The 11,947-nt window shown below is 37.7% G+C and overlaps 1 protein-coding gene across 1 annotated transcript in view; it reads right to left on the bottom strand.

Moving 5' to 3' along the window:
• The window catches only part of ARHGAP10 (Rho GTPase activating protein 10), a 483,306-nt gene that overhangs the window by 159,071 nt on the left and 312,288 nt on the right, over positions 1-11,947 (bottom strand). The window contains exon 16 of the mRNA XM_006870868.1: positions 11,552-11,610. Coding sequence (XP_006870930.1) covers positions 11,552-11,610 — 59 coding nt within the window. The remainder of the gene's footprint in view (positions 1-11,551; positions 11,611-11,947) is intronic.

Below are 11,947 nucleotides of genomic sequence, written 5' to 3'. Positions count from 1 at the left end.
CTATCACCAAGGCCATATTTTCCAACTACTGATCCTTCTTCTTTGCTCCCAACCTTTGCATTCCAATCACCAGTAATGATCAATACATCTTGATTGCATATTTGATCAATTTCAGATTGAAGAAGTTGGTAGAATTCTTCAGAGGCTAGGCACATGTCAACTCAAGTGGTGGGAAAGGCAATATACATGAAGAAAGAGGTTGGCAGAAAAATGATGAAGACAGGTGAAGACACAGGTAGATATGCAAGGGCTAACAGGGACAGAGGTAAACAGTGTTATATAAAGAACATTAAAACGTAAGTGTTCTGCAGGTAGATACCTGGAGAGTTACACAAGCTGAATAGAAAGGAAAAGTGTGACTATATCCACAAATATCTAAGGATTTAAAAGTACATGATTATTTACCTTGGCTGCAAACATAACTATGAATGTGATAGAGCATACAGCTGGCAAAATGATGAAAACTTCTTCAATATTATCAACCATCTTAAGGCAATGAGTTGCTGGGCCTGGGGGTGCATGACCACAGTCTAAGGGAACACTATGGTCAATTGGTCTAACATAGTCTAAAAAAGACAATGTTCTGCATTCTACTTTGGTGAGTAGCATCTGGAATCTTAAAAGCTCATGAACGGGCATTAGGGGTGTGACTATTGGATTCTCCATGTATGGAAGAAAGAAGAATGATGAGAACTGAAGATGCTTGTCATCTATTGCCCCAACAGACTAATGGAACGTGTGAGTATCACTGTCCAAGAAAGATCACTGTACCTGGCACACATAGCACCTGGCTACCACTACCAGTTGCTCTGAAAGGGATCACATTAAAAGATCCTAGATACAGTGGGAGAATACATAGAACAAAACTCAAATTTATTTAAAAAAAAAAATAAAAGACTATACGAATCTGAGACGAGGGCCCTTTACCACCCTTTAGGTCTAGAAAGAACTCACCATTGTGGCCCAGTTTTTGTCTAATCAGTAGATAGAAATATATAGAGAGAACAACAACACTAGTAAGGTATGCTCAGCATAGAATGGAATCGCAATCATTAAGATGAAATAAGATACATTATATGTTGAAATGTAAAACTGATAACCTTGTCTGTAAATCCTCACTCAATTTACAAAATATGAAAACAATAAAACTAAAAACATTATGGTGAGTGAAATGAGTCAGGCATCAAAGGCAAATGTGATATGATCCCACAAATAATAAGAAAATACATAAAGACAAAAGTTTTTTAGTGGTTACCATGAGTTGCAGCAAAGGGGAAATGGAGAATTACTGTTAAAAGGGTACTGAGTTTCTGTATTATTGTTGTTAGGAGCCATGGAAACAATATTGATTCACAATGAACCTCTGAATACAATGAAACACTGCCCAGTCTGGCACCAAATTCACAATCATTGCTACATTTGAGTCTATTGCTGCTAACACTGTGCCAATTCATCTAGTTGGAGAGGGTCTTACTCTTTTTCTCTGATCCTCCATTTTACCTAATATCCTTCTCCAGGTAATGGTCCCTCCCTACAATATGTCCGAAGTATGAGAGATCAAGTCTTGCCATCCTGGCTTCCAAGGAGCATTCTGGCTGTACTACTTCTAACACAGATTGGTTTGTTCTTTTGGCAGTCCAGGGTACTTTTAATATCCTCCTCCAACACCATTAGTCAAATGAGTCGATTTTTCTATGATCTTCTTTATTCACTGTCCATTTTCACATGCATATGTGGTTACTGAAAATACCATTGGTTGGATCAGGTGAACTTAGTCTTCAAATAGGCATCTTCGCTCTTGAACAATTTTAAAAGGTCTTGTACAACAGATTTGTCTAATTTGACTACTGTTTCCATGAGTGTTGATGGTTGAGCCCAGCAAAATGGTCTTTGACAACTTCAATCTTTCCTACATTTATATGGATATTGTTTATTGGTTCAGTGGTGAGGATTTTTGTCTTCTTTATATTGAGGTGCAACCCATTCTGAAGACTGTGAGCTTTGATCTTCATCAGTAAGTATTTTAAGTCTTCTTCACTTACAGCAAACAAAGTTCTATCATCTGCATATTGTAGGTTGTTAATGAGTTTTCCTCCAATCTTGATGCCACAAGTTTTTCATATAATCCAGCTTCTCACATTATATGTTTAGCATATAGATTGAATAAATATGGTGAAAGAATACAATCCTGGCACACACCTTTCCTAATTTTAAACCATTCAGTGTTCCCATCTTCTGTTTGACCAACTGCCTCTCGGTCAATGTATAGGTTCCTCATGAGCACAATTAAGTGTTCCAGAATACTCATTGTGCACTATGTTGTCCTTAGCATGTCATGATCCACACAATCGCAAACTTTTGCATAGTCAATAAAGCACAGGTAAACATCTTTCTGGTATTCTCTGCTTTCAGCCAAAATCCATCTGATGTCAGCAATGATATCTCTCATTCCATAGTCTCGTCTGAATCCAGCTTAAATCTCTGGAAGTCCTCTGTCACTGTACATTTGCAGCCATTTTTGGATTATGTTTAGCAAAAATTTACTTGTATGAGACATTAATAATATTTTCCTATGACTTCTGCATTCTGTTGGGTCACCTCTCTTTGGAATGGGCACAAATAGGTATCTTTTCCAGTAAGTTGGCCAGGTAGTTGTCTTCCAAATTTCTTGGCACATATGAGTGACTGCCTCGAGTGCTTCATCAGTTTGTTGAAAGATTGCAATTTATATTCCATTAATTCTTGGTGCTTGTTCTTTACCAATGCCTTCAATGAACCTTTTTGGATTTCTTCCTTCAGTATCATTGTCTCTTAGTCATATGCTAGCCCTGAAATAGTTGGACATCAAGCATTTATTTTTGGTACAGTGACTCTGTGTATTCCTTCCATCTTCTTTTGATGCTTTCTGAATCATTCAATATATTTCCCATTGTTGTTGTTATGTGCCATGGAGTCGGTTCCGACTCATAGCAACTCTATACAGGGTTTCTGAGGCTGTAAATCTTTATGGGAGCAGAAAGCCTCATCCTTCTCCTGCAGAACAGCTGGTAGTTTCGAACTGCTGACCGTGAGATTAGCAGCCCAATTTTTAACCACTACACTATCAGAGCTCCTTAGAATCCTTCAATACAGCAAGTCCAGGCTTGAATTTTTTCTTCAGTTTTCCTCGGCTTGAGAAATTCTGAGCATGCTTTTCGCTTTTGGTTTTCTAACTCTAGGTGTTTACACATTTTGTTATGACATTTGACTTTTTGTCTTCTGGAGCTGCCCTTTGGCTCTTGTGGACTTGAATTTTCTTCAGCTTCATCCTGAGCTTGCATATAAACAATTGATGGTCTCTTCCCCAGTCTGCCCCTGGCCTTGCTTCTGCTGATGATATGGAGCTTTTCCACAGTCTCTTTCAATAGATGTAGTCAATTGGATTTCTGGTATTCCATATGGTGAAATCCATGTGTACAGACTTCTTGTATGTTGTTTATAAATGACATTGCAATAATTGCAAAATTATTTCATGCAATATCCAGCATCATCTCTACTACCAAGGCCATATTTTCTAACTATTGATATCCTTCCTCTTTGTTTCCAACCTTTGCATTCCAATCACCAGTAATTATCAATACATCTTAATTGCATGTTTGATCAATTTCAGACTGAAAAAGTTGGAAGAATTCTTCAATTCATCATCAATGGCTTTAGTAGTTGGTGCATACACATGAATAAATAGTGCTATTGACTGGTCTTCTTTGTTGGTGTATGGATATTATCCTATCACAGACAAGAGTTGTACTTTAAGACAGACCTTGATGTGTTTCTTTTGATGATGAATGTGATGCCATTCCGCTTTGATTTGTCATTCCCAGTACAGTAAACCATTTAATTGTCAGATTTAAAATGGCCAATACCAGTCTATTTCAGCTCACTAATGCCTAGAATGTTGATGTTCGTGCATTTCATTTTTTACCATTTCCAATTTTCCTAGGTGCAGACCTCGTACACTCCGTATTCTGATAATTAATGGATGTTAATAGCTGCTTCTCTTCATTTTGAGTTGAGACCCATCAGCAAACGAAGGTCCCAAAGGCTTTACTTCATTGCATCATCACAGTCACCTCTACTTTGAGGAGGCAGCACGTCTTGCTGTATTTTGAGTGCTTTCCGGCCTGAGTGGCTCATCTCCTGCCATTATATCTGCCACTATTCTGAATCTTTTCTTCGTGCTTCAAGAGTCAATATTCGGGTGCTGACAGTGGTGGTGGTGGTGTGCCTTAGAGTTGGTCCCAAATCATAGTGACCCAGCATAATGTTTTCATGAACTACTGACCTAGAGGCTAGAAGCCCAACTTATAACCACTACGTTCAGTAAGTAAATATTCAGATGTAGTCTGTGTCTTTTTCTTAATCTGTCTTTGTCTGGAAGCTCATCTGAATCCTGTCCACCATGGTTGACCCTGCTGGTATTTAAAACATCGGTAGCACAGCTTCCAGAATCACAGCTACATGCAAGCCACCAGAGTATGACAAACTGATAGACAAGTGGTGGGAGTTTCTGTATGTTGCTGTTAAATGCCGCTGAGTTGGTTCTGACCCACAGTGACCCTGTATAGGGTGTATGAGGAGCGGGTGGTGAGTTTCTGCATAGGGTGGACAAAACTATTTGAAAATGTATAGTGGTAAGTGCATTGTGTGTACTACCTCACTGAATCCTCATAGCAGCCTTGTGAGATAACACTATTGTTTTTATTTTACAGATGAGAAAACAGACACAGAGAAGTTAGGTAACTTTCTCAGGGCCACTCAGCCTTGGAAGCAGTAATCCCAACATCTGACTCTATACTACTTGTCCTTTTTGTGGTTTTGATTTGTATTTACTTAATTTTAATGATGCTGAGCATGTTTTCATATGCTTGTTGATGATCTGTGTATCTTCTTTGAAATAAATTCCTCTTTCCTGATCTACTTTACATGTTTTAACCCTTTCAGCCTCATTACCTCTTGCCCAAATAGCCTTTCTTTCTTAACTTGGCTCCTTTTTCCATTCTAATCCATCCTTCAGAAAATGTCAGATAAAGTTTCCCCAAATTTAATACTATTTACATACTTTCCTTGCTTTACTTTTTTAATTTAGAAATCTTTTACTGTGATAAAATATATGTAACAAAGAACTTGACATTTTACCTATCCTGAAGTGTAGAGCTGAGTGACATTACTTACAATCACCTTAAAAGTGCACAGTAAGGAAAGAGTAAGGAAAAGGCTACTGGGGTTCAGAAAAGATTCCATTTCTTGATCTGGGGGCTGATTACAGTAGTGTCGTCACTGTGGAAATTTATTCATCTGTACATTTAAGATTGTAGACATTTCTGTTAGGTTTTAACAAAAAGTTCACTTAAATAACAATTATCCATAATAATAAGTCTCACTCTAAAATAAACTGATAAAATTTAGGTATAATCCTTATAGAGTTTTCTTTCAATGAAATATTTTAGCAGCCTAATTCACTTAATATGTCATGGATATCTGTCCTCGTTATGAAACAGAGTGCCACACCATCATTTTTATGGACATTTAGGTAGCTTGAAATCTTCGTAAAGTTAAATGCACTGTAATCTGCACTCCTAATAACTGTTCAAGGGTGGGACTTTATACCAGGACACAGAGATGGGTTTCTAAAGAGAAAGAAAACAAAAAGACTAAAAGATCAAATGGCACATGATAAAGTAAATGTAAATATTCAAGCCACATTATTGTTGTTAGTGCCAGTGAGTCTGTTCCAACTCACAGTGAACCTCTACAGCAGGGCTGGGGAATGTCCAGCTCCGGGGCTGTATAAGGTCCAAGAAATCAGTTGATCTGGTCATGCCAAGTCAACCGCAGTTCCAGCAGTCACATTAGGGCTGAGTTAATTAAATGCTTGACCAAACATAGCAGGCTAATTTTTAAGTTGACAATTTTGCACAGCCCACAAATATTATACATGTTGGCAGAAGAAAGGTTCCCCACCTCTGCTGTATAAGGTATCCAAGGAGCAGCTGGTGGATTTGAACCTCCAACCTTAAGATTAGCAGTCCAGTGCCTTTCCTACAGTGCTATATTAAATATTTTTAGATACTTTTGTTTTACATTGAAACAAAAGCACCCATCTCTAAAGATTTAAGTGACAAATTATAAGCAAATTCTTAATCTGCAGCTAAAACCAAGTGAATGCTCTATTGAATCAGTGCTAGGGAAAGTGAAGGAATGAATATATTATAACATTTTCAAGTCACAGCTTAGTTTTTGTAAAAACATAAAATGAAAGCAGAGACTCTGAAAAAACAGCTCAAAATTCCAAATGAATGAAAGGATAGCCACCTTGGATAGGAATTCTGTACATTCACAAGTAAAACTGAAATTTTAAGAAACATTGCACTAAAAAGCTAGTTTCGATTCATGTGCCTATTTGTCATTAATAATCGTTCTTTCACCAAAAAAAAAAAAAAAGCCTCAGTTTAAGAATATTTTTTTATTTATTACTTAATTTAACACGCAAGCCAGGAAACTGTTTTCCAGCCCTGTAAGGATAAGATTCTTCTTTTCTAAAATCAGTGGAATCCTTTTTGGAAAATAGAGCAAAAACATTCCACTTCTTTGCTTGAGACCCTCTCTCACTAGCCCACCCCCCATCTCTCATGAAAATATACACTCAGGTTTTTACACTTCTGCTTTTCTCTTTTTCTTCTTCAAAAATGATTTTCTGTAAAGCCTGTAAGGTAAAACTACTTTTTGCAGTATTTTCTTTCATTTTAAAATTAACCAGAGCTTCTTGTTGTTAAGTGCCGCTGAATCGGTTTTAATTCATAACAATCCTGTATAGGGTTTCCAAGGAGCAACCTGTGAGCTTGAATCACTGACCCTGCGGTTCAAACCGACTTTGCAGTCCAGCACATTAACCTGCAGTGCCACACCAGGACTCCAACCAGAGCTTATAATGCATATTTATAGGTATTTCCTTACAGTACAACAAAATCGTATTTATATGGTACTAAAAAGGTTTCCTAAGATAAATTATCTTCAGTTACTTATACTATATAGGCATTTTATGTTTCAATTAATATGAAACTGGCAAAGAAGAATGGAAGGAATAAACTAAAAAAAAAAAAAAAAATCTAACATACTGATCGGAACAACAAATTCCTGAAATATGCAAGGGAATTAGTTTATTGTAAAAGCAAAAGAATGTTTCATTGTGAAACTATGAATCAGAATTAACCATGCTTTAATGTCTCTCTCTTACGATGCTGTGCTAACTAATGGACTAAAAAAGATGATAGCATAGTATATCAAGGAATCCTGATGTAGTACTGTGGGTTAATGTGCCAGACTGCAAAGTCATTTGAACTGCAAGGACAGCAGTTCAAGCTCACCAGCTGCTCCTTGGAAACCCTATACAGGGTCATTATGGGTCAGAACTGACTCAACGTCTCTTAACAACAACATAGTATATCAAAAGCAGATAAACATGAAATTCTTTCATTATTTAAATGCCATAATTCAGTAGCATTGTAAGTTTTAGGAAAGTATTAGCATTAACTGTATAGCGCTTTCCAAGGAACAGAAGGTTTCAATCACAAATTTCTAAGTATTCCAGTTTTTCTGTGGGTGTCCATCACTCCTACAAAACAACCTAAGCTTGATGCCACTTACAAGTCCATCCTTTAATTTCCAGGTACCAGAGTTCAAGAACCACATGATATTGTCTTGCTTCATATGCAGGTTTCCAACACAGCTAAAACAGACTGGCTATATTACCACTGACGCTCTAGCTCCTGTAACAGTTACATTTTCATCATAAATGGCTAAAGAATTTTGTGTCTGTGAATCTTGACACTTGACAACAAGAAGAAAATGGACTGATCCAGATGATAGAGATTTTTCATGGGATGCAATAACTAGCCATTCAGGTTTTACTTGTCATTATCAAACTTTTTTTTAACCTGAGACCATCTCTGAAGCCTGGATCCATGTCTACCAACATGATAGATCAAGGACTCTGAGTCTGAAAGACTAAGACACAGACCTGGACTTTAATCTATTCACAAAGGTATTCAACACCATGCAGATAGTGCCTTCCTCATAGGTACACATCTTTTGAATTCCTGTGTAGACCAAGTGAACTGTGGTTTCATTTCAGGAATTTCTATCCCAAAAGTCCATTATATACTTTTACAAGATAGGTGTTTCTGGTCCCTTCTAGCCATTTTAAGTAACTCATAAAAAATTTTAAAACAATTAACTTTCTAGTACATTCAATATTAAACAGTAAGTAATTTTTTTTTAAAGAATCAAAAACATTTTGCTTTCTGTGGTGACAACAAAGAAACAAAATTCTTATTTGCACCATAAACTTCAAATGCTAACTCACAGATTCTCAACTGAAAACAAGAAAGGAAAATGAGAGGAAATGAAGCAACCCAAGAGAAACCTTCAGAACCTTCTGCAGAACAGGTGGAAAAGACAGTCTCAACACCACCGAACAGATGGAAACCACCACATGCAATGAGAAGAATCAAAAATGAGTTTCCAAGCTGGTGTGAGCTGCTCTGCTGTGTACCATAGTCAGTTCGAACTCTTTGCGACCCTGTGTAGGGTTTCCGAGGCTAGAAATCTGCTGGTGTGAGAGTGGGAGCAAATATTGGTGAGGCTCGATACCTTTAGCAGTTGGCCCAGGTATCAGGCACTTTCACTAAACAAGCATCTATGGCATTATTAATGGGAAATGAAAGCCTAATGACAATCACAAATTTTCAAAGATATTTCAAAAGGGAATCTAAGTTTGGCTACCTGGTATCTGTAACTATTTTATTCAGTGCCTGAAAGGACATATGCAAAAGCCTGAACTCCACACACCCTTTTCTAAAACAAGCAGAGTAATGAGTACAGAGAAAGTTACTCACAAGAGATTAACATTTTAAAAAGTAAGGTCTATAATGGAAATCTTGGTCCTTAAAATACCCATTTAATTTGCGAACTTTTTCTCATTAAACAAGGGTACTAGCGATCCCATTCCAACAATAACTTCACTTAGGTGCAAGTCAATGCCAATAATTCCAGTAGCTACAGCATTTGACTTTGGAACCAGTCTGTTATTTGCATCACTTTAGAGACTCTTTTGCAGCATCTTCAAGGAGTCATGAAGCAAAACATATGGTGCTGGTCAAGTAGATGATGATAGCTTTTGCATTTAGACAAATGCTTTTTAAAAAATAAAACTTTTACCTCAGTCTCCATAGATTGTTTTAAAAAACGTCCACACTCATTTCCTACCACCCTGGACTTCACTGTTGTTTATTACTGTTGTATGCTGTTGAGAAGGTTCCAACTCATAGCAACCCTATTTAGGGTTTAAAAAGTCGACCTTGCGGTTAGCAGTCCAGTTCTGAGTCTACAGCACCAAACAAGGACTTCACTGTTGTTGACTGCTGCCAAGTCAGTTCCAACTGATAGTGACCCTATATAGGATTTCCGAGGAACTGCCAACCCTGTGGTTCACAACCCAATGCTGATCCTACAGTGCCACACCAGGACTTCATTGTTGTTCTTCTTGTTGTTGCTGTTAAGTGCCTTCGAGTCGGTTATGACCCATAGGGACCCTGTATAGGGTTTGTGAGGAAGGGAGCTTGAACCACCAACCTTGTGGTTCACACAACTTTACAGTCCAGCACATTAACCTATAGCACCACACCAGTCCCATTACTGCTTATAGAGTCCTACCTCATAGGAAGCTTTCATCCGATAAAATACAGTGCTATAAAAATTTCAAACACACTACCCTCAGTTACAGGGCTTGTTAATCAAAGTAACACTAACTTGTGGTAATTTAAAACCCTATTTCATTATCACTTTATCTTTGTCTACTTTTCCAAAGGATTCTGCATTAAAATGGACACTTTTCTGCTTTTTCTAGTCTCTTAAGGCAAACAACATGAACAACCGTTGTCCAAGAAGACCAAAGAACTGATGCCTTTGAATTATGGTGTTGGCAAAGACTATTAAATATACCATGAGTTGCCAAAAGAAGAAACAAATCTGTTTTGGAAGAAGCATAACCAAAATGCTCCTTAGAAGGCGAATGATGAGACTTCCGTCTTACATACTTTAGACATGTTATCAGGAGGGACCAGTCCCTGAAGAAGGACATCATGTTCGGTAAAGTGGAGGGTCATCGAAAAAGAGGAAGACCCTCACTGAGATGTATGGACACAGAGGCTGCAACAATGGGCACAAGCAGAGCCATGATTGTAAGGATGGTGCAGGACTGGGCAGTATTCATCTGTGTACACAGGGTCAACATCTGTGTACATAGGATCAACATGAGTCAGAACCAACTCAACAGCACATAACAATTCTGGTGTGCCAAAAATACCATAAAGAAAAGATTAAAGCAACAAACCATATAAGTAAGTTTCTGGCAAGAAACTTCTCACCCTTTCTGTATCATACAAATTCTCTTTATGAAAAACATCCGTTTCCATATAAAAACAAAAGTGTTCTATAGAAATCTATTTCTGTCTTTTCCTAAAGCTTATTTTTACATATGGTCTAACTAGGTCTACACATTCCTTTTATCTGCAACATACTAAGAACCTTTACTGACTGGAGAAAAGACCTCACAAGAAGACAACATTTACAGCATGGCTCGGGTAGCAGTAACCTAGAACCCAAGGGATTCCTCAAAGTCTTTTAACAGATTAAACTATGGAATGAATCCAAGGGGGCAAAAAATAAAAAGGAAAGGAGAGTACAATGACAGCTACTGTAAGTGCACCTGTGAAAACCGATTCTGCAGGTTTTAGCCAATAGAACTGGGCGTTTTGAACTTTAAATCAGTTTCCTATAACCTGACAAGTTACTTAACAAGTCTTAACCTTCGTTTCCATAACTATTAAGCACCTAACACCATCTATTACAAAGGACTATGATGATTATACAGCCTGTGTCAAACATAAAAAGTACGGTATACAATCATTTGAAAGAAAACAAGAAATCCTGGAATGAGTATGACTCACAAAAAACGAATCACAAATTTACATTCTACTGACTTTAAGCCTTCTCCGGCTAACATTTTGTGGTGCATAACTCAGGACTCTTGGTGTGGCGCTGCAGTATCAGCAATGGGCTGCGAACCACAAGGTTGGCAGTTCAAATCCACCACCTGCTCCTTGGATCTGCTGCCATAAAGATTTATGGTCTCAGAAACCGTATGGAACAGTTTTACTCTGCCCTTTAGGGTTCTTTTGAGTCTGAATGTACTCAATGACAGTGGGGCATGGTGGCAACAGACCAGTGCCTAACATACAATTGACAATACATAGATATTTTTGAATTAATTAAAATAAATATATTAATTTTCTTTTTCTTCAACTTCTAAAAGGGGGCAACTAAGACCTATGAAGTAGTTTCTATTTTTAACACAGATGACAATAACATGAAGTTAAATTTTTCACATGGACATTTTAGTTTATTCACACTATCAAACACAAACTGTTTTTATGTACCTCTAATTGACACTTACTGGCTGGAACAATGAACTCTCCATGTAACTCATAGGTCATGAGAGGCTCCGGGAGACTCCTATATGAAAAAGACAGCAAAGAATTACTAAATAGATCCAAACAGGCCATCTCAGTATAGGATTATTTTTTACAGAAGTATAGTAAATATATTGCATATTCTTTGTTGTTGCTGTTGTCAGGTGCCATCGAGTTGGAACCGACTCATAGCGACCCCATGCACAGCAGAACGAAACAATGTCCATTCCTGGGCCAACCTCACTACTGCTGTCACACTTGACACCACCAGTGATGCCACCTGGTGGATCCATCTCGTTGGGGGTCTTTCTGTTTTTCTCTGACCCTCCATCTTACCCAGCATGACATCCTTCTCCAGCGACTGTTCTCTCCTGACAATA

Source organism: Chrysochloris asiatica, unplaced genomic scaffold, assembly GCF_000296735.1.
Source record: "Chrysochloris asiatica unplaced genomic scaffold, ChrAsi1.0 scaffold00155, whole genome shotgun sequence".
NCBI lineage: Eukaryota > Metazoa > Chordata > Mammalia > Afrosoricida > Chrysochloridae > Chrysochloris > Chrysochloris asiatica.
Note: the sequence above shows the minus strand (reverse complement) of the source record. Positions and strands in the feature narration are given on the sequence as shown.